A 24,304-nucleotide genomic window follows, 5' to 3' on the forward strand; every position below is an offset into this window, starting at 1 on the left:
TACTACATGAGGTGTGCAACTATGATTAGAAAAAGTTGAGAGAGAAAAGTCTGTTTCTCATGCTGGGCATTATTCACAAGTAATAATATATAAACTCACAAGTGATAGGCTAATATTACTCCTGTTGTAAAGAGATGATCTTATAATAAAACCATTACATGCATAATCACATTCGCAGTCACTTTTGATAATGGTGTTTTCCCGCAAATGGAACATTCTCGTTTATAGCCTACTGCCATGTGCGCATTGCTGAGCTTATAATGTGAAGAAATAGCCTAAAAGTTTAACATTTTAAGCCATAGTTCTTATCCGTTATGTAAGCCACATTGCGTAAAATATATATTTTTATGCTATTAGTTGTATTAATTTGGGATCTATTTCATCCTACAACTGTCCCAGACTATGTTTGGAATATTCATTTCTCATACAGAACAGGTCGACTTTTTTACTATGGGGGATAGTAGATTAACATAGGCTAGTGCTTTTGCTGTTCGTTAGACCTAGTCATCTTGTTGGCTGACAAAAAGTAAAATGTGGACAGTCCTTCCAATAGCTTCAATATGCACCTCGGAATTGGATAAGGACGCAAGCAGTTGCGTCCCAGGAAGTGTCTGTCTTCACTTGTAGCCTGTGAGAAAGACACGTGATGTATTAAAAATCAAAAACATATAGCCTAACTTTTGTAGAACAACTAAAGTTGAGAGTGCGTGCCGACACCGAGATGACCTGCTATATGGAAGGGAAAGAACCAGACATCTGCTAACCCCCTGTCATGGTGGCAGGATAACCACTCTCGTTTACCTTTATTGGTATATTGGCCATAAATCACAAACCCCCAAGGTGCCTTATTGCTATTATAAACCGGTTACCAACGTAATTAGAGTAGGAAAATACATGTTTTGTCATACCCGTGGTATACCACGGCTGTCAGCCAATCAGCATTCAGACTACGAACCAACCTGTTTATAATACACTTATAAATCTGTAGATGTTCCAAAGGCACTCATCAGCAGCTTGCATGTGTGGAACCCCTTTATGTTAATTAAACCCTCACCCTTACCTCAGTGACCTCCATTAAAAACACATTTGAGAGTTGCTTTCTGTGACAGTCTCCAGTCTTTGGATGTGTAAGCTACAATCAAAATCTTGAAAGTTTTGATAGTCTGTAGTCCTTTCCAATACAATCAACACATGAATTCCAGTTGATGGGCACTTCATCCAAGAGTAGTGCTGCCAATCTTAACCACATACTATTTTTCAATAAAGCATAAAAGTTCAGTTAGAAAATGACAGCCAAGTCTACCTGAAAAACATCCCCACTCACTAGGAACTCCAGTAGTAAAGACAGCTTTTAGCCCATTACTGTGCACAGCGGTTAACAGTCAATCTCGACAGCTAGAGAGGATGTGTAAGGGATTGCCAGCGAGGTGAAACTATTTCCCACAACCAAAAACATGTGCAATAACAAATCATTACAGCAAAAGAACCAGCAATAGAAAGACAAAAAAATATGCTCTCCTCCTCTTCCATCCGTGATTTAAGGGACTTACCAGACTCATGTTTCAATGGGATGACTTGTGGTATGAGTGTTGGGAGTGGTGTTTGAGGCAAGTGGCAATGCCCTCATCTACGGCGACACTGTGGGGCTCTGAGGTCGCAACACCCTATATAAAAAAACACAAGAATGAGCAGAGCCCTCTCCCTGTGACCACGTGATGCGCTAATCGGAACTGTATCTCCCAGCCTGGCACGAACCTCTCTCTTATGATTGTGCCGTGTTAGAATAAACAAGACTCTGCATTTATTTTCGCTCTGAGGACAAACCAACAGCACCTGAAAGGGCAAGCCGTGTTTGAATGGTCCTCAAACAATACCTTGCATTCACCTCCCTCATTTTAACTTTGGTACGTGTCAATATTGACCAAGGTACTTTAGACCCTAAATCTCTGTCAGAGGCCTTGGAGTGGGATGGGGCTTGATGTCCTTTGGGTGGTGGATCATTCTTGAAACACATGGGGAAACTGTTGAGTGTGAAAAATCCAGCAGCGTTGCAGTTCTTGACAAACTTGTGCACCTGGCACCAACTACAATACCCCATCAAAGGCACAAATATTTTGCCTTGCCCATTCACCCTCAATTGCACACATACACAATCCACGTCTCAATTGTGACAAGGCTTAAAAATCCCTCTTTAACCGGTCTCCTCCCCTTCATCTACACTGATTGAAGTGGATTTAACAAGTGACATCAATAAGGGACAGACTGACCAGGTGAATGCTGTGTCACAGACAGAGCAGGTGTTCATGTTTTGTACACTCGGGGTATATACACTATACTGTGTATATACACAGTGGGGTCTGAAATTGACACCCGTGATAAAGACGAGCAATGACTGCAAAAAAATAAATACTTCAAATAGTGAGCTACATTGCATGCGAAAAAAAGGGAAATTATATTACACTGAACAAAAATATACAAACTGTAATATGTTGGTCCCATGTGCTGAAATAAAATATACCAGAAATGTTCCATACGCACAAAAAGATGATCTCAAATTTAGTGCACAAATGTATTTATATCCCTGTTAGTGAGCATTTCTTCTTTGCCAAGAGAATATATCCACCTGACAGGTGTGGCATTTCAAGAAGCTGATTAAACAGATGCACCTTGTGCTGGGGACAATAAAAGGCAACTCTAAAATGTGCAGTTTTGTTACACAACACAATGCCACAGATGTCTCAAGTTGAGGGAACGTGCAATTGGTAGGCTGACTGCAGGAATGTCCATCAGAGCTGCTGCCAGATAATTTCATGTTAATTTCTCTACCATAAGCCACCTCCAACGTCATTTTAGAGGATTTGTCAGTACATCCAACAGGCCTCACCACCGCAGACCACTTGTATGGTGTGATGTGGGTGAGCGATTTTCTGATGTCAACATTGGTGGCGGTAGGATTATGGTATGGGCAGGAATAAGCTACAGACAATGATCATAATTGCATTTTATCGACGGCAATTTGAATGTACAGAGATACTGTGACGAGATCCTGAGGCCCATTTCAGATCTGTATTCCCAGTCATGTGAAATTCATAGATCAGGGCCTAATTAATTAATTTAAATTGACTGATTTCCTTACATGAACTTTAACTCTGTAAAATCTTTGAAATTGTTGCATTTCACATTTATATTTCTGTTCAGTATAATACAATTGCTCAGAGAAAGAGATTTTGTCTAACAAGTAATACATGTTTTTCTTTAAAAGGGAGGGGTCAAAATGATTTGACACCCCTAAATATTTTTATAAATAAAGTAGCCAAAAGTTTAGTATTTGGTCCCACATTTATAGCACGTAATGACACTAGGGCTGTGGCAGTCATGCAAATAACTTCTGGTCTCACGGTAATTGACAAAGGGGTTCCACACATTCAAGCTCCTGATACGTACCTTTGAAACATCTACATTTTTAAAAAAATCGAATAAATACATTTAATAGCATATACACCATCACAATGAAAACATTATTTTAGGCAGGTCTTTCCTATAAAACATAATATGAAGAAAATGTATTTCAGAAGAACAGAATAACATAATCTGAGTCAGCCTATGTATGTTACTGATCTGGCTATGCGCCATGCCAATGGCAGCAGGTTAGTAATTTAACAGAGGTACGCTTATAATTCCAGTGCTATTATTTTATATGATTTTACACTAACAATATAATTGAACAACGCTGAATAAAATGGAAAGGATATTTTTCCCAAATGACTGATGAGCTAGGGCGAACACGGAGCCGTTATTCTGTGTCCAGCTTAAAAAGTGATCATTTGAAATAAGTGCTAATGCTTGATTTATATAGTTATTTGGAAACTTTAGTTGTGAATGATAAAAACCTTAGAATGTCTTATTAAATCAGAACATACAGTGCCTTTCGGAAAGGATTCAGACCCATTGACTTTTTCCACTTTGTTATGTTACAGCCCTATTCTAAAATGGATTACATTGTTTCCCCCCCCTCATCAACTACACACAATACCCAATAATAAGAAAGCAAAAACAGGTTCAGAAATTTTTGCTAATTTGTTCAATTAAAAAAAAAAAAATACATAAGTATTCAGACCCTTTACTCAGTACTTTGTTGAAGCACATTTGGCAGCGATTACAGAATTGAGTCTTCTTGGGTATAACGCTACAAGCTTGGCACACCTGTATTTGGAGAGTTTCTCCCATTCTTCTCTGAAGATCCTCTCAAGCTCTTTCAGGTTGGATGGGGAGCGTTGCTGCCCAGCTATTTTCAGGTCTCTCCAGAGAAGTTAGATCGGGTTCAAGTCCGGGCTCTAGCTGGGCCACACAAGGACATTCAGAGATATCCTGACACCACTTCTGCGTTTTCTTGGCTGTGTGCTTAGGGCCGTTGTCCTGTTGGAAGGTGAACCTTCACCCCAGTCTGAGGTCCTGAGCACTCTGGAGCAGGTTTTCATCAAGGATCTCTGTACTTTGCTCCGTTAATCTTTTCCTGGATCCTAACTAGTCTCCCAGTCCCTGCCACTGAAAAACATCTAGGGTTGCAAAATTCTGGCAACTTTCGCAAAATTCCCAGGTTTTTGAGAAATCCTGGTTGGAAAACTCCTGGAATCAGAAGGGAATAATCGGTAAAACCAGGAATCTTCTAAACAGGATTTCTGGAAAACCTGGACATTTTGGGAAAGTTACTGGAATTTTGCAACCCTAAAAACATCCCCACAGCATGATGCTCCCACCACCATTCTTCACCGTAGGGATGGTGCCAGGTTTCCTCCAGACGTGACACTTGGCATTCAGGCCAAAGAGTTCAATCTTGGTTTCAGACAGTCTTTAGCTGCCTTTTGGCCTGGCCACTCTACCATAAAGGCCTGATTGGTGGAGTGCTGCAGAGATGGTTGTCTGGAAGGTTCTCCCACAGAGAAACACTGGAGCTCTGTCAGTGACCATCGGGTTCTTGGTCACCTCGCTGACCAAGGCCCTTCTCCATGGATTGCTCAGTTTGGCCCGGGCAGTCAGCTCTAGGACTGCCCTAGGAAGTCTTGGTGGGTCTAAACTTCTTCCATTTAAGAATGATGGAGGCTACTGTGTTCCTGGGGACCTTCAATACTGCAGAAAGGTTTTGGTACCCTTCCCCAGATCTGTGCATCAACACAAAGCTATCTCTGAGCTCTACAGACAATTCCTTGGTTTTGCTCTGACATGCACTGTTAATTGTGGGACCTTATATAAATAAGGTATGTTTTTTTGCAAAGATGTTGCAGTCCACTATCATAGGCTATAGCACTGGCCAACGTTAGGCTTTAAGGTTCCGATTAAGAAGCACCAGCATGTTTAATTTGTCGGGCTTCAGTGAAGACCGGAGAGGTAACTATGTTCCCTGTCGTGCTGAACACCCTCTCTTGACTCAGTGCTGGTAGCACACATGCACATATACTTTTTGGCAAGCAGAGCCAATAAAGGTAAACAAGAGAGTGGTTATATCCCGCCACCATGACAGGGGGTCAGCAGATGTGTCTGGTTCCTTCTCTGCCATATAGCTGGTCATATTGGTGTCGGCACACACTATCAAGGGTACCGGGGGTTTGCCTTCAGGTCCCGTTTCTTCTTTAAGAAGATCACCATTCTTCTCGCATATTCGGAAAATGTCTTCATCCAGATTTATTAGCTGATCTCTCACATTTGACTTGAATCCAAAATGATTCCAAATGGCTGCCGTTGTGTTTGGCTTTAAAAAAAAAAACATATCCATGACCATGTTTTAGAAACAGTTTTTACCTGTTTTTGACCAACTGGATCTGATGGGATCGCTCCGATCTTCTGCTCTTTTCTGTCCATATGGGAAGACGTGGTTCACTTTGAAGGTCAAAGTGGAGGTCACTTGGATCGTAGAGTGACCTCCACAATGCCCTGAAGTGAGGTTGGTGATACGATTCTGTAGGCTGTCGAAACGTTGGTAATTACATTTTTGTATCTGAGCTCCTAGAGTGTGCGGCTCTCTTTTATTTTCAAGTTTTTCTACTCCGCTAGCCAGCACCTCGCCTAAATAGGTGTGCGTTTATTTTTCTTCTAAACGATTCTGTAGGTACCATGAACACTCACAGGCCGTTAGTTGTCATACTGAAGCTTTACCCTGGTCGTACTGATGGTTTGGGGAAGCCTGCTCAGGACCTTCTTAGGAACCAGGTAGGTAGACAAAACTTTTATCAAAATAATCACTCAAAATAATCACACAAAGGAAGAGAAATCAAATCTGCCGTGTAGAAAGTGAAAAGAGATAGAGGAAGCTTTCTAATATCTAATTAGAGTTCCCCAATACAGTAAACCAGATAGATTAGGCAAACTGAAATATTAATCTCAGTAATGCAATAACCCCTACTGTCTGCTTAACGTATACTAGGTTTGTTACAAGCAAAGTGAGTGTAGTGAGTACTCAGCTAGTCACTTACACAGAGGCTGTAGAGAGGATTAGAGGAGCCGAGAGGTGGCTGAAATCCCACACAGTCAGCAACACTCAGAGCAGAAGGACAGGTTAACAGTGGCGGATATAGAGTAGTAAGTGATCATGTAATACTCTGTTGAGTCACTGCATTCCTGCAGCAGCAGGCCAGACAAGGATATCTCATGTCCATCTGTTGGAGAAGTCTTTGAAGGTAATGCCTTGTATGTAAATATGACCATTGTCTCTTTCTCCCCAGTGGTACCATCCGGGTAAACAGGCCAATGTACCTCAAAGTTGCTTCCCTTCACTTTTGAGGTCTGATTAAAGTGCCCACCAAATAATATTTTCAACCACTGACCTTGATTCTTAGTGGTTGACATTCAGAGAAACGTGAGGAAGTAAGCTTGACAAAATCGAGGGTGGCCATGCTTTAAACGTTATTGAGGGGTAGACCAGCAATGCTAAAGCTTTCTTTCCCACACTGATTAAGTGATAGTGGAGCGGAGCTAGTCCTAGTGCGAGTCGGATGTCATCCGGACATGCACCCGCCTCTGTGGAAGATCTTTGTCCATGCAGCCCATGAACTATCAATGAACTTCATTCTTTATAAAAAAATAAATAAAGCGCCTTTGATATTCTTCATGTAATAAAAAGCGCTATATAAATATATTATTATTAATGTGATATCCCTTGCATGATGATAGCCAGTGACATTGGATACTGTCATACTGTGACTTAGAGAGGAGGAAGGGGGTTGGGGTGCAGGGACTCTTAATTCTAATCCCTTTACGAAGGACAAACAAAAGAGGCTGGCGATTTGTCATGCCAGACGCCTTCCTCTAAAGTTATTCTCTAATGGGGTCACTTCTAGGGGAGGTGTTACTCACAACATGCTGATTGTATAAATCCTCTCACACCACAGCTGTCCCAAACAGCACCCTATTCCCTGCACAGTAGCGCACTACATAGAGAATAAGGTGCCATTAAGGACGCATGCCTTGCCACTTCTAGCTGTCCAACACTATTCACACATGGCTCTGGCAGCCATTAGCTATCAGTTTTACAAGACACTGACTGACCACATTCCCCTGCCGAGATATCTAGCGTGCTCCATCTGTTGACAGTCGAGGGGTAACTATCAGCAAATCACTGATTAAGACAACAAATGAGAAGAAATGTTGTCCTCCATTCACATACTCACGCAAACAGTCAATGGGCTGTTGACAAAATAACAAGACCGTCGCAGACGCCTTTGGAATTGGACAGTGCAACAAATCTTTTATTATTATTATTATTAGTTGTTGTCGCAACAAATCTTTGCAAAGTTCAAGTTTTTGTTGCAAACATTACAACAAAATGTTGTCAGGGACAAAAGGACAAATTCATTCAGTTTCGAACCCCATTGTGTTCACTTTTACTACAAGTCAGGTGTAGACCGATCTACTATATTTTTTGTTCAGCCTTTAAAACCAATATTGTGCACGTGGTATGTAGACATAGAACAGGAAAAGTCTCTTCATGTCCACACACATGGAGGCGCTTCTAAAGGAAATCAATGCCCATGTGACTCTTTATGTTGCTGTATGTTACCCCGTGTTCAAACTCATAACTCACCTTTGCTGCTGTGTAAAGAAACTCCATCAAAGTCCAATCTCGTTTCTCACGCGGCATTATCTCTAGCGACCGTATTTTTTTGCTTGATAAGTAAAAATAACTACCGCACACAGTAATCACATTTTCAACCTCTGTCTACGGTCTCTTTTGGTTGCCTCCAGTCACATGACAAAAAGGGCAGTATCTAGCGGCAGGAAGAGGACATCAACCCCAGTTTCACAACGTTGACTGACCCTTCCAAAATCCAAATAGGATTATCTAAACTATCCTTAAACACACACACACACACACACTCTCTTCCCTCTTGCATACAAGCATGTACACTCATCGTTTGAACGGTGAATTATTAACTCAGAAGAGCAAGGAAAATTACAAATGACAGCTTCACCTCCAGTCAAATAGCAAACCGACATGTCTTTTGTCAATTTAACTATCAGCTTCGTGCAGATGTACAAGAAAGAAAACAACATCTGCAGCCATGAAGTTGTAAACACATCAATTGGATAGCAGCTTAGGTATGTATTGACAACCATCTGAATTCTCCGTAAGAGATTATAAAGACGCTTCATTGGCTGCCAGCCTTGTAACGGAGTTATATTGAACTGATTGAACTGACTAATGGGCTGAATCTGATTACCAGCAGACTCTATTCAAATCACAGCCCTCAAAGCCGTCCATCAACAAGCCATCTGTCCTTGGACAGAAAAAGGTTTAGAGAGCCCAGATTTACCAAGGTTAAATAAGGTCGGTGTAATGTCACAAAACAGCAGACTTGTCACACTAACCAGACATACGGTAGATAAATCTGTAGGCCATAATTAGCCGTAATACCGCCACTGGGATACCCGTCCATATCACAGAGTACATACAACTTACTATATGTTCATGTTTTGCATTGCACCTCTGCAACTCAGACATGTGTAGCAGGGACATTACAATTCAACTACAGAACTACCGCTACATTATAACACAGGGAGGTATTCAGGACATGAGCGTCCTTTCACTCTTAGTTGTTTATGTCTTGGAGAGTCCACCTACTAAGAGGCAGTAGGCCAGTCCTGGGGGGGTTGTCTAGTGCCACAGCCACATGATTGTGTAACATGGGATAGGAAGCAGCTGACTGAAAAAAAAATTGCATAGCTCAGGGAAAGCAGGCATTTCCTGAAGTGGTGGAGCAGTGAGTGACGTTCTAGTATCTACCGCTCTTGCACTGTGTGTGGTGGTGCATGTGTTTGAGTCTACTGTACGTGTGCATGCATGCATGCTTAAGAGGGTCGTGGGAGAATGTTTGTGTGGGTCACAAATGGATGCTCGGCCATAGACAATGCTCATTTCATTTTTGTTTGTTGTGTAAAGGTTAAAGATCTGCTATAAACTCTGTATCCAATCTCAATTAATCATTTGTAGGAACCATAAAGAGGACGTGTATTTATTCCTCATTGATTGCCCAGAAAAAATTTTTTCTTTCTTTGATTGACCCTCACGGCCTCTCTCAACACTACCCAAAGCAACTTACTCATCTTCTTCAGATTGTTATTTTGAGAGGACCCCAGGGAGCTGGAATTTAGTTTTAATCATTGACCTTGACCAGCTGGCCTCTGCTCTGAGCCTAAACCACAGAGATGCTTTAGCACCGAGCTTCTAAAAGTACTGATGCCAATATGTGAAGTTGGAGTGCCCATTCTGCCCCACATTACAAACCGGGCACTGGAAAGGCCTGGAAATACAACAAGATATTTTGGTCCTAGTACAGCGTCATTTCTAAATAGACGCTGGCTTAAGAAAAGTGGAAGGAAATTGCTTGGCTTGGTGTAACCTTCGACATACTTGATTCCCCAAGCCAATCTCCACCCCATAAGGTCGTATAAGGGCAGCAGGCACTTCTCAAATGGGGCCCAAGGGAAATGGTTTGAAAAACATTTCATGTTTCAATTCAGAAGTCAGAATTAATAGAAATATCCCTAAACCTGCCTGGAGTCAGGGGATTTAATCCCAGTGAGGGCATGGATTTGTATATACCCTGCTCTGAGAGGAACGGCACAAACCAAAAAACACACTCCCGTTCCAAAACACAGTGAACTGGAGAGGCTGACGAAGCAGAACTCTAGCATAGAGAGAATGTGTACAATGTGTACAAAGAAACAAGGACGTTTGGCAATCAGAGATCAGATGAATGCCTTTCTCGCAGAGGACCACTTGCTGTTCTATGAGAATATTCAATTAGCATAAACTAACACAATATATAGTCAGGAGCAATAATATATCAATGTACAGTACCAGTCAAAAGTTAGGACACACTCATTCAAGAGTTTCTTTATTTGAACTATTTTCTACATTGCAGAATAATAGTGAACACATCAAAACGATGAAATAATACATATGGAATCATGTAGGAACCAAAAAAGTGTTAGACAAATGCCAAGAGTGTGCAAAGCTGTCAAGGCAAAGGGTGGCTACTTTGAAGAATCTCAATTTTTGATTTGATTAACCCTTTTTATGGTTATTCATGATTCCATGTGTTATTTCAGTGTCTTCACTATTATTCTACAATGTAGAAAATAGTACAAATAAAGAAAAACCCTTGAATGAGTAGGAGTGTCCAAACGTTTGACTGGTACTGTATGTTGACACGCAATTTCTTACTGATGTCAAGGACTGTCAAATCACAGGTCTCTTTGATGTCTGTGTTTGTTTGCATTGTGTGGAAAATGTTTGTTAGGATGACCTGACTTACTGAACTTGTATCACAGTGTGAATGAATGGACTTACAATGTGGATGACTGATGCCAAGGCATCTGTGACATCGCTGGGTTCATTGGGGTTGCTCATGGCTCCTCTCCTCTGTGGAATGGGTGCTGGTGCTGTCTGGATAGCTAACAGGTTTAGGGAACGGTGTGGCTTCAGCCCTTCTCTTTCTCACTCGGACTCAGATAGCTTTTGGGCAGCATAACCTGGGAAAGACAGAAAGATGTAAGTGCATCTTAAAACAAACCTTTAAATATATTTATATATATTTTTTTTAAAGAGTTATTTAGCAGACGCTGTTATCCAGAGTGACTTGGGTTAGTGCCTTCATCTGAAGATAGCTGGGTGAGACAACCACATATCAGTCATAGTAAGTACATTTTTCCTAAATAAAGATGCTGTCAGCAAAGTCAGTGCTAAACTCAATGAGTCATCTTGTTTTTACACAGCACAATAAAACAAAGGTCATGACAGCTTCCTTGTTTGGTTAGGAAGATGATAATTCATCTTTGATTCCTGCCTAAAGGCTGGTGGTTGTCAGCACAAGCTCAGACTTAGACACAGGGCCCCTAACCATGATTAGTCACGTGTCTTGTTACTGTGTCCCTGTCGGGGAGGACTCCAGTTCTACTGTAATTCCTCACCACCCCCAAGGTCATTACAACCACTGTCTGATAAGGGCCAGATAAGGGCTTGCTACTGTTGAGAAGAGGCTGTGATAAGTGATGGCGCGTGACTGGGGCCACGCGCCCTACCCCTGCAGGAGGACCCATACCTGCAGGTCAGGAGCCTTTGGGTACAGTAGAGACAGACAGGAAGCAAGGACAGACGGGGCTGGTGGTGGTGCAGCACCAAGAGGTGTAACATCAAAGTCTGGTATGATCATTGTACTGCATAATATGCATTTCTGATGAGTTTTTGTACCCATTTCAAGATAACTGGCAGCCAACATTAAACTAACTGATTGTGAGGAATCAGATGCTGGTGCATGCTGTATAACCTATTCTGAATAATGTTTCCTAATGTATTCCTGTCGAAGAGAACATCAACAGAAAGCTTTACCCTTTTCAATCCCTTTGATATTCCAGGTGGTCAATGGTTTCAGCTTACAGAGAGATTGGCGTGAGTCAAACATTGGCTCTGTGTGTCTGTTGAAGGAGATGCGCCGTTTCATTCAGACAGCTATAGCAGAGGAGATCTGTGCGACCCAAATGGAACTCTATTTTGTTTATAGCGCACTACTTTTGACTAAGACCTATAGAGCTCTGGTCAAAAGTAGTGCACTGCAACAGGGTGGCTGTTCACGTTGGGCCATTCTAGACTCACCGTTAGAAACACTGTCTGTTCCGTCAAAGGCAGCATAGTTTTCCTGGCAATCACTATCAAAGTGCTTCACTGAAGCCAGGGCATAATCATATCAATGACCTTGTTTGCAAGAAAAGGTCCTTAAGAGGTAGCCTGGCTCATAACTTAGTACAGTCAACTATATAGAGATTAGGCCATGACGCGTGCTGTTGTTTGGAGGTTGTGGGCTGTAGAGAGAACGCTTTGTTCAAAAATGTTAATTCTCCCAATCATAAGTGGAGTTCAAGAGGGACAAGGAAAGGGAGTGACATTAGGGGCCGTATGCATCAAGCGTCTCAGAGTAGGACAGCTGACTTAGGATCAGTTTTGCCATTGATATCACAATGAATAGATTGCATGAACAGGGGGGACCGGTCTAATCTTAGATCAACACTACTCCAAGACGCTTGATACATAAAAGGCACAGGAAAATGACTAATTCCATGTACCAGAGATCTTAAATGATCAACAAGTCAATTGCACTGAGACAAGATATCTCAATGACACGTGACACACACACCGCACAGTTGTAATTAGAAGACATGAGAAAATTGACTGTGTCAAACTGCACAATAAGAACCAAAAACTGTTTTGATGCGCTTAAAATAGGACTTTCTCAGTAAAACTAGACCCCTGCTGACTAAGGAAAGGGGAGTGATCAACAGTGGGATAAAGTTAGAATTACAGTACATTGGGTTCCTAACCACACAACCATGGGAAACGGCTTATGCACCCCAGGGCAAGACTGTAATAACATCCATTATGATAACAATATGAACACAGTAATAATACAAATAATACAAAGCCAAAAAAAATGAAATTACAGCAATCACAATGAAAGGAAATCAATGCAGTGCCAAATTGCCCAGTGGATTTATCCAGCCATGTCATAACTTTTTCAGGGATCTGATATTTTCAGCCTGCAATCAATCAGCCTTCCAGACTTTTGAATATGGGACATTTATCATCCTAAGATTGAAAGGAGATGACTGTGGACTACAGGAAAAGGAGGACTGAGCCCGCCTCCATTCTCATCGACGGGTCTGTAGTGGAGCAGGTTGAGTGAGAGTTTCAAGTTCCTTGGTGTCCACGTCACCAACAAACGAACATGGTCCAAGCACACCAAGAAAACCTGTTCCCCCTCAGGAGACTGAAAAGATTTGGCATGGGTCCTCAAAAGGTGGGTGCACCCTGCATCCTGACTGGTTGCATCCCTGCCTGGTATGGTGACTGCTTGGCCTCCTACCGCAAGAAACTACAGAGGGTAGTGCGTACTGCCTAGTACTTCACTGGGGCCAATCTTCCTGTCATCCAAGACCTCTATACCAGGCAGTGTCAGAGGAAGGCCCTAAAATTTTCAAAGACTCTAGCTACCCTAGTCATAGACTTCTCTCTGCTACCGCACGGCAAATGGCTACCTAGACTATTTGCATTACCCCCTCTATCTTTTACACCGCTGCTACTCTGTTATTATCTATGCAGAGTCACTTTAATAAATCTACCTACATGTACGTATTACCTCAATTACCTCAACTAACCGGTGCCCCCGCACATTGACTCTGTTAAAGTGATAGTGCAAGATTCTGGCAACTATGGATAGACATTTTATGTTCATGCGTTCCAGTATGAAGGTAGAGGTAGTTTTGTGAGCCAATCAGCATGGGAAATTAACAACAGTCAAATGCTGGTAGATTTAGGCTGGCTTGTAGACATAGGCGGGTGGTCACACAGAGCATTTGGGAGCAGTTTTTATTTTTTATCCAAAGCCCACATGTATTAAAACATTTTTTTTTTTTTTAAACATACATATGAGTGTGTATGTCATCTCGAAGAGAGAATTTCAACACTACAGTGGTGAAAGCGAGGTAGGGTACAGCATATGTTCAATATCTGGTTCAAACAATAGAGAAAGATGGAGGCCTTTGCCTGCTTGAAAAGGCATAGAACACATTAATGTTGTTTTAACTTTAGCATAATCGCAATGACTGGAAGTCTACCGGAACAGCTAGCATGCTAGCTTGCACTATCACTAGTCTATGATATGGCAATACAGGTGGATGAGGAGACCCTTTACATGAGCAAGCATTTCCTGCTTGAGGTTTGGTCATCTAGCCCTGTGGCCTCCTTTGCAGCCTTCTGCACTATTTCCCTTGCAGAGTGGAAGAGTACTGGCAAATAAAGCTATGTAAAGTCTTCCATTTCTCTAATCTATGTTTAGTCAAGTCACCGGAGTTTCCACAATTCTGATGTCACCTTAAGTCACCTGGTACACAAACCTTATGGTGACATAACTAACTCCTCATCAATGTCTGAGATTCCATTCTAATGCTATCACAAGACGTCTACCTGCTTTCACAAAGCAAAATATGGATCAGTGCTGTAAAATTACAAAAAAATTATTCAAATAGTAAAATATTCTAATACTCTATCAAATCAATGTTAGTTACCTGGGTAGTTTGAATCTGACAGGAGATGTGAAGGTATTTACAACTTTATGACACCAGTGGCAGAGTTCCATGAAACAACTTAATTGCTTACTTCCATTAAGCAGTAGCAGGGCTCTACGCTAATTTTTTTTTAATAAGAAGCACGTGTGCGCCTAAATTGAAGGCTCACACAAAGAAATTTAGGAGCACAATGAAATATATTTGAGGTAATAAAGCAAGAATCCTTCATTTTTCTAGGCGCACTGGTGCTCGCAAATATTTAGGCGCATATGCAATTAAAATGGTCGCACTTTAGAGCCCTGAGTAGGCCTATTTGCTTCCCAACATCCCACTCATACCAGTAAACTTCCAATGTCTCAGACATGGGAATCAAATAGCATCTGTGCCGTGTCCACTTAAATTGATAAAACAATAAGGACCTGCTCTGAAAACAGTCTGAATTCGAGTCAAATAATGCCCCCCCTAGGGAAAGCTCACCACTTTATAAATAACTGCAGTTAAAACCCATACATTTCGATTTGCATTTTGCCTCCTAGGCCTGTATGACTTGCACAGCATGACAGCTCTGTGAGATTATAAAGAACTTGGGTCACACAATATGCAGTAATCTATAGGCTAAGAGTACACTTAAAGCAAAGCCTAGCAGCTGATCAGTTTAGAGTAGGTATTGTAGTAGTATTGATATCTGCAAATTATTTAATATAACATGTAAATTGAGTCTACACAGTCAGTACCACTCAAGCTTATAAGAAGCTGTTGTAGGCTCAATCTACATGACAAGCCAATAACTCTTGGAAGCCTCAATTCAAGTGGTAGTAAAAACATGTTGTGTTGCAGTTGGACAGTTTTAAGCCTTTAAATTGTGTGGCATAAAAGTATAGACCACAGATTACATACTTCAATCAAAAAGGCATAATTTCAGGAAAAGCAGTTCAATAAGAAATCTAACTACCAATGAAAATGCCATTCCACAAATAGACACTCAATTATAATGTGGAAACCTCATCGTGGACACAACGTATACTTAAGATGATTTAAGATTTTACTTAGTCTATGCTTAGGCTATATTAGTGTATGCGACTCCTGTTTCAGGGACAGGGTTTATCTTTCTTGAAAACAACTTGTTTTTAGATGTGGTTTTACAGGGTTAGCATAGAATATGTAGGCTATAGGCTACATTACATCAGCATAGTGATAGCACTTCTGCTCAAGTGTGAGGTGTCCCTTAGATAAATCTTTAAGGCCAGCACCAACCTAACTCAAAATACACGGTGTTCATCTATGAATCCTCAATGCCTAAATCACAGAATAGAGTTCATCAACTCCAATTTCTAATGATTGGGAGGCTCCAAGACACTGGAGAATGTGGACGAGAGGTCGACCAATTAAGATTTTTCAACGCCAATACCAATATCAATTATTGGAGGACCAAAAATGCTGATACCGATTAAATCGGACGATATATATCTATCACAACAATACTGAATGAACAATGAACACTTACTTTAACTTAATATAATACATAAATAACATCTATTTAGTCTCAAATAATGTTCAATTTGGTTTACATAATCCAAAAACAGTGTTTGAGAATAAAGTAAAAGTGCAATATGTGCCATGTAAAAAAGCTAACGTTTAAGTTCCTTGCTCAGAACATGAGAAAGCTGGTGGTTCAATATTCCCAGTTCTTCAATATTCCCAGTTAAGAAGTTTTAGGTTGTAGTTATTATAGGAATTATGACGCGTCGACCACCTTTCATATACCTTTGACTATTGGATGTTCTTATAGGCACTTTAGTATTGCCAGCCTAATCTCGGAAGTTGATAGTCTTGAAGTCAAACAGCGCTGTGCTTCAAGCATTGATAAGAGCTGCTGGCAAACGCAGCAAAGTGCTGTTTGAATGAATGCTTACGAGCCTGCTGCTGCCTACCACCGCTCAGTCAGACTGCTCTGCCAAATATCAAATAGACTTAATTATAATAAACACAGAAATACGAGCCTTTGGTCATTAATATGGTAAAATCCGGAAACTATGTTTCTAAAACAAAACGTTTGTTCTTTCAGTGAAATACAAAACCGCTCTGTATTTTATAGAACGGGTGGCAACCCTAAGTCTAAATATTGCTGTTACATTGCACAACCTTCAAAGTTGTCATAATTATGTTAAATTCTGGCAAATTAATTACGGTCACAATTCGCAACGAGCCAGGCGGCCCAAACTGTTGCATGTACCCTGACTCTGCTTGCACTAAACGCAAGAGAAATTTCCCTAGATAATATTGCCTGCTAACATTCATTTTTTAAAACTAAATATGCAGGTTTAAAAAAATATACTTCTGTGTATTGATTTTAAGAAAGGCATTGATATTTATGGTTAGGTACATTTGTGCAAAGATTGTGTTAAATCATCACCTGTTTGGCGAAGTTGAAGTAGGGTGTGATTCGATGATAAATTAACAGGCACCGCATTGATTATAAGCTAGTTAACCTAGTAATATCATCAACCATGTGTAGTTAACTAATGATGTGAAGATTGATTGTTTTTTTATAAAGATAAGTATACTGCTAGCTAGCAACTTACCTTGGCTCCTTGCAGCCACAAGGTAATTTTGACGCTGCACTCGCAGGTGGTCAAGCCTGCCACGCAGTTTCCTCGTGGATAACATTGTAATCGGTGTCCAAAAAGGCCGATTACCGAGTGTTATGAAAACTTGAAATCGGCCATGCTAATTAATCGGTCAACCTCTAATGTGGACAACTCCAAACAAATGTCATGTTCCCTCAGATATTCCCCAGTGGTGTAGACTATTCCTATTAGTCACCATAATCAACACTGAACAACTTATATACACAAGAGGAACCTTATCAAATACACTGAAGCAGGGCTGTCCATACTCATTTTGCCTGTCAGGCAGTGGTGTAGTGGAGCGTATAAGCCGTATACCTATTTTTTGTTGTTGTTGTAGGCATATACCATATCAATTAATAAGGCTGATGGAAAAGACATTTTAAGAGCAGAAATGCAATTTGCAGAAAGACACCATTCTAAAATGCACACCACCGCACATGCGAGCGGTTTCATGGACAGAGATGGAAATATCCTTTAGTAATTTCGAAATAGGGGAAATCTAAAGATGCAACAACTATCATAGGTTGCTAATATGACTAGGATAATGCATTTGACTGCTAGACAATGAAAAAATGTTGATTTGAAAACCAACAGAACATGATTGCGCATATGAGGAAGTCTCTACAAAATAATTGCCTCCACGTTTCTATGGTGGGATTTTGACTATAGGCTACTTTGAAGCAAGGTAAGACATGCCTCATAATATGAAGTAAAACATCCAAGTCTCAAACAATTAAGGAACAGGAAAAATATAGCAATGCTAATGATAGGCCTAACTGTCTTCTGGTAGATGGACAGGTTTTCCCAAAAACCTTCTCAATTAAATGTTAACTAGCTACAAAGTAGCCTATGCCTACCTGGCAGAATTATGATTATTTGCACCAAACCAGTGGCCATTTGTTTTGCAAACTCCATCTCATGTGCGCTACAGAAACACAGCTAGCCAAACAACAGTGCTGTACAGTTGAATTAAAGGGTAACTACACAAAACAAAATAAAATCAACATTTCTAGATTTTTCCCACACCTCAAAAGTGGTCACCTGAAGTGGTTTAAAACATCACATTTTGTTGTTATTCTATTTTTTTTTAAAGTGTGACTTTGAGAGGCAAAAAAGCTGAAACCTGGAGTGTGTCATCGGAGACCAAAATGTCTGCAGGTCCACTCGGGGAAACTTTACTCTCAATTCATTGAATTACTTATCAGACTAGAGCACAACGCAACTCTAAAACGAATTAAACTTGCTGTACGGTATTAAACTGTAATCACAAAAACTCACATTGAATGAAGCAGACAAAAACAAAAAAAGACCCAAATCGAAGTAAATGGTTAAAAGTAACATGAAAACAGCCAAACAGAACAGGTTAGGTATCAACACCTCCAAAGCAAATGTAGCCTCATTTATCTGTTTTAATAGTGGGACTACTATTACCCTACTTGCACAGTACAGTTTGGGTTGGGCCAGACTGTGAAAGACCAATATGGAATTCATAATTTTAGGTCATTCAGAGTGCATCTTACTGTTTTTCATAGCATCTTTCACACAGAGCGCCTGTCCTGGACTTTGATGCTACCTGACAGTCTAGCGAAGAGATTGTATTGTAAGTCCATCATAATTTTAAAAAAGTTATCAAACCACCTGTCGGTTGCATTGAATCAGCTCGCAGGCAGGATCTGGCCCGCGGGCCTTACGTTTGACACCCCTGCACTAAAAAGGTACAGACAGACTACAGAAGAAAAACCTCAAATGTAGCCTAGGTACCAACTGTCTACACTTACTGACCATGAATGAACTAGACAGGGGAGAGTTTTCAGAAAGTGAAAAGAAATGCCCAATCCTCCAATAGAGCAAACAAAGAACTCTTGAGGGAAGCAAATGCATTTATCGTGAACTCAAAATGCCATTTAGCAAAACATGTGTGTTGCTGAAAACAAGTTCATAAAGAGTCTATTTCGAGCTTTATACGACTGTGGCGGAGTGTTTGTTGGAGCCACTTAACTAGAAGAGCACAAACAGTGCGGACAGGAATATGATAGGAAATTAGGATAATTTTTCTGGAGAGACCTAAACCTCTGCAGGTCCACAAGGGGAAACTTCACTCTCAATTCATTGAATTACTTAGAGCACAACGCAACTCTAACCAAATCAACCTTGCTGTACGGTATTAAACTGAAATCACAAAAATGAATGAAGCAGACAAAATCCAATTCGAAGTAAATGGTTAAAAGCAACATGAAAACAGCCAAACTGGACAGGTATCAAAACTTCCAACAAGTCACCACCGAGACAACTTCCAAAACCTTATACTGTACCTTTGTGTGCCTCCTGCAGGGGAGCCTGACATTGTAGTGCAAAGCTGAACGCCGCTGTGAGGGGAGACCAGGAACCGGACAAAGTGAAGGAAAGAAAAAGAAAAGCGTGAGACAAAAAGAAAGACAGAAAGCAAGCTGCAATTAGAGAGGCTTTCTGTGTGGCTTTACTGGCCGTGGTGGGCTCCTAGCCTAGTTTATTGTTCCCCCAGATGCTCCCTCTCACACTAACAGTCACAGACTGATAAATGCAGCCTTCCTCCTCAGGATTATGTTTCCTCCTGCAGCCCGCTGACAAGTAGCCATGTGACTGGAGTCAGTGACGACTTGTCCGAAGCCTCTGAGTCAGAGGCTTTGGACAAGCACACAGGCACTTTTTTTTAGATGCAATTGAACAGGCCTATAGCTTATGAACTGAACACAAAACACAATCAACTACTGTATAAACATTATACCTCTATCTGGAATTTCAAAAAAGAAACAGATAACACACTTATTTCCTTGTAATAGAACAAGGCCAAAGTGATGGAGTCGTGTAGCTAATCTTGTGTGATGAAAACCGTCACCTCTAGCGTCAAAGTGGCAACACAGCCATAATGTGTGGTGATAACTATCCCACCAGAATAATACAAGATAATGTGACCCTGGATTAGGAAATACCTCAGCCTTACAAGATATAATTTTTATGACCTCATCATCAATAGATTAATGCAGGGAAGCAGTCCACCAATCTTCAGATGTCTGGCTCCAACTATATTGACACAGGCGAAACCAACAATAATGCTTGATTAATAGTGTGCCACAATGGGCAAGCATCTTAGTAAATGCTGTAGACATTGACAATACAACATGAAAGAGAGCTCGACAAAATCTGGTTGCCATGACATACAATCAACTGGACCTTGAGCTGAATAGCAATTCTGTGCTGAACAATGACAAACGGTGGCGTAGGGCAGGGCCGTATATCATATTTCATAAAACGGGTTGTTTGGATCCTTGATGCTGATTGGTTGATATGCAGGAGTTGTGGGACAATAACTCTCGCAAAATAACATGGTGTTAATGTCAATTCCACTGTCCCCGCAGCCCAGGCAGGAAATTCATAAACATCTACATATTATTTGTCCATGCTATTTGGTTTGCAACAGTCGGAAGTTGTATAAACCTGACCCCTCCTGTCTCAGCCTCCAGTAGTTTATGTGTCAGGGGGCTAGGGTCAGTTTGTTATATCTGGAGTACTTCTCCTGTCCTATTCGGTGTCCTGTGTGAATCTAAGTGTGCGTTCTCTAATTCTCTCCTTCTTTCTCTCTCTCGGAGGACCTGAGCCCTAGGACCATGCCCCAGGACTACCTGACATGATGACTCCTTGCTGTCCCCAGTCCACCTGGCCATGCTGCTGCTCCAGTTTCAACTGTTCTGCCTTATTATTATTCGACCATGCTGGTCATTTATGAACATTTGAACATCTTGGCCATGTTCTGTTATAATCTCCACCCGGCACAGCCAGAAGAGGACTGGCCACCCCACATATGCTCTCTCTAATTCTCTCTTTCTTTCTCTCTCTCGGAGGACCTGAGCCCTAGGACCGTGCCCCAGGACTACCTGACATGATGACTCCTTGCTGTCCCCAGTCCACCTGACTGTGCTGCTGCTCCAGTTTCAACTGTTCTGCCTTATTATTATTCGACCATGCTGGTCATTTATGAACATTTGAACATCTTGGCCATGTTCTGTTATAATCTCCACCCGGCACAGCCAGAAGAGGACTGGCCACCCCACATAGCCTGGTTCCTCTCTAGGTTTCTTCCTAGGTTTTGGCCTTTCTAGGGAGTTTTTCCTAGCCACCGTGCTTCTACACCTGCATTGCTTGCTGTTTGGGGTTTTAGGCTGGGTTTCTGTACAGCACTTTGAGATATCAGCTGATGTACGAAGGGCTATATAAATACATTTGATTTGATTGATTTGTCAGCCTCTATGACCTGTGCAACAATCTCTCCTGTACCATGTTCATTCCTAGCTAGCCCAGGAATGAACATGAAACTAATAATTCACCAAGGAAACCATAAACACTCAGAATTCCAGTGCTGGAGTGCCATTTTAGCTGGGAACGATGTGAGTGGGACATCCCATTCTCCACCTAAGAGGCATGCACCAGCCCTTGGCTTCACCTTTGGCTTCAGCTTGTCAAATGATAATTCCATTATTGCTTAATTACTACATAGGCCTACCGGTATTTATCCACGCACTTGTGTGGATTTTTTATTGTACCCTCTAACAGTATTTTATATGTTGTAGTTGTTACATTAAATAATTCAGTAAATTATATAAAATCATTTGTTTTTAATCACCAGCAAGAAACTGCTAACAGCTGAGCTAGGTAACTTGCAAGCACAACAAGTCTACAACTTCGGGAGTAGAGACCCCGAAAATCGTCGGGCTGCTGTCTAGTGGCAAAAGTACTATTTTTTTTGTTTTACAAAAAAAAAAATACTGAAAGACAAAAGAAACGTGACAGTGTGTAAATTATAAATTAGAACAAGAAATTGATGACATTTCTGAAAGTGAATGCTTGAATTGAACAAATAGCCCAACTACAACTGGAAACCATAATAAATAATATTTTGATGCAATGTTCTACAAATAAGACTACTTTACTGTCAGTTGTGTCCTCCTATTATTTTTGGTTGAAGTTTGGTTGAACAGTATAAAGCAATCAGAATGGAGAAAGCCCACAAAAAACCAATTAGAAATAATTTGCTGCCATCCTAGGTTCATGCACTAACCATAAAGCATAACTATTATTATTATTATTATTATTATTATTATTATTATTATTCAGAAACATCAAATACTGTCAGAAATTAGAAATATATTATATTTTCAGATATCCTATTAAATTACTAGTTTATATGTCATAAACCCTCAAAGTTCCAGAATGGTCTAAAAATGGCAGCCACAGTGTTCAGGGAAAAATCCAAACAAGATTAATTGGAAGTAATGGTAGTAGAAGCATCGGTGATGCATTTCCTGCTTTTAAGAGTCTAGCTACAGTTTCAGATATTATATGTTCCTAATTTTGTTCGAAAGTTGTTTTCATTGCAAGTTAAAGCTTACTGTCCGCTAGGTAGCTGATGTTAGATGGCTGGCTCGCTCACTAGTTAGCATTACATTTATGATGTGTGTGTAGTGATGTTCTCAGAAAGCCATTTCACATTGCTAGTTATAGCCTAATGTTAGCTAGCTAACTAACTAACATTGAACCTAGTTGGTTAACTTTAGCCAGCTATGACAAATCTGTTTGTATTGCTGGTACTCTATGGATTGGGATTATGGGTCATTGTTGAGCTAGCTAGATGTCTGAACAAAATACCCCAAGTTAAAGCTTCCTGTTAGCTAGCTAGCTGACATTAGATGGCTGGCTCGCTAGCTAACATTACATGTACTATCTGTGTAGTAATGTTCTCAGAATGACATTTGCATTGCTAGGTATAGCCTAATGTTACCTAGCTAACTAACATTGAACCAATTTGGTTAACTTTTGCTAGCTATGACAATCGGTTTGTATTGCTGGTACTGTATGGATTAGGATTATGGTTAATTATTTAGCTAGCATGTCTAAACAAAAGACAACACTTCGCAAGATGATTACATAACCCATAAAGTTAGCCAGGTGTGTCTGACGGTGATTATGGCTATCTATGTATAATAATGCCAAAATACTTGTATCTGGAATATGTCTTTGAGCATCAGTAGCACACGCCTGACTCTCCTCCACCAGTCAAACAAGGAGAATGGTCTAATGCCTCACATCAAAAAGAGAGCTAACCCAAGCAAGCACAGCTTACACCTGAAGCATGAGGACTTGAAGAGAGTTGTGAAGTTCAACAACTACGCAGAGGATAATGCAATAGTATTACCAGGATGCCACCCAGGACACAAACACTTGGTGGAAAGCTGCTGCCATCCCATGTGACAAAATCAGCGGTGTGGTGTCTCTACAAGGAATCGATATATGTAAAGCATAAACAACGTGTTTTGATCATTTAATTTACCTCCAACATGACTGGCACAACTTTTTACTGAGCTCACTTTTTTTTTCCTGTTTTCCAGCCTCGATGCTCTGGAGCCTGGTGTTGTTGCCGCCAAGGAGCGTTCGGACTCAGTCGGGACCAGGTTTCAGCTGCTGAGACATCCTTCCTCCCATAGATGGTCTGCCTGCACCACCTGGACACAGCTAGACAAACGTATCTTTTTGAGAAGATCAGGGAGCTTTGTGACGAAGAGGCTATGGACATCATATGCCCTGCACCAAAATCAAGGGCAGGACAGAAACAGGCTCTCCAAATATAGATTCCCTTCTTCATGCTTGGTTTGGATGGACCAGTAATCAGGACTATCTGCAGTGCCTTTATTCAAATGACTCTCTCCTTTTTATCCTGCTGCTCAGCCACTTTACCCTTGATTGTATGCATACAACTACCTCGTCTATTACCGATATCGTTATTGTACATAATGTATATAATTTTATTTATATTGACACTATCTGATATTGCTACTGTGCAAGTAACCGTTTGGCTTGGCTGTACCGTTTACAGCTTCTGTAGAGATCCATACACTTAGAAAATATTTTTAAATACTAGATATCGGGACACTTTGTTCACCTGGAATATTTCCTTAATTGTAGGCTACTACTTGTACCACTTTTAGTCTTAATCTTTACCACAGTTCTCACTGTTTAGTACGTGACCTCACATG

The 24,304-nt window shown here is 40.8% G+C and overlaps 1 protein-coding gene and 1 long non-coding RNA gene across 11 annotated transcripts in view; one reads left to right on the forward strand and one right to left on the reverse strand.

Annotated features, from left to right (window-relative positions):
* LOC115130341 (anion exchange protein 2-like) overlaps nt 1-24,304 on the reverse strand; it is a 78,612-nt gene that overhangs the window by 23,184 nt on the left and 31,124 nt on the right. For 4 of the 10 annotated variants that reach the window (XM_065019513.1, XM_029661392.2, XM_029661389.2 and 1 more), the window contains exons 1-3: nt 23,639-23,727; nt 19,553-19,606; nt 10,844-11,025 (exon numbers count right to left, since the gene is read on the reverse strand). In XM_065019513.1, the coding sequence (XP_064875585.1) occupies nt 10,844-10,903 (60 nt within the window). In that variant the 5' untranslated portion in view covers nt 10,904-11,025; nt 19,553-19,606; nt 23,639-23,727. Of the gene's footprint in view, nt 1-1,550; nt 1,665-8,074; nt 8,237-10,843; nt 11,026-19,552; nt 19,767-23,638; nt 23,728-24,304 lie in introns of those variants that run through there. The other 6 variants (XM_029661390.2, XM_065019512.1, XM_029661386.2 and 3 more) reach the window with 6 other exon arrangements.
* Nucleotides 8,310-19,766, forward strand: LOC135572179 (uncharacterized). Its single transcript, XR_010464076.1, has 3 exons — nt 8,310-8,589; nt 13,066-13,343; nt 19,572-19,766. It is a non-coding gene; the product is annotated as an uncharacterized LOC135572179 (long non-coding RNA).

Source organism: Oncorhynchus nerka, linkage group LG6 (assembly GCF_034236695.1).
Source record: "Oncorhynchus nerka isolate Pitt River linkage group LG6, Oner_Uvic_2.0, whole genome shotgun sequence".
In the NCBI taxonomy this organism is placed as follows: domain Eukaryota; kingdom Metazoa; phylum Chordata; class Actinopteri; order Salmoniformes; family Salmonidae; genus Oncorhynchus; species Oncorhynchus nerka.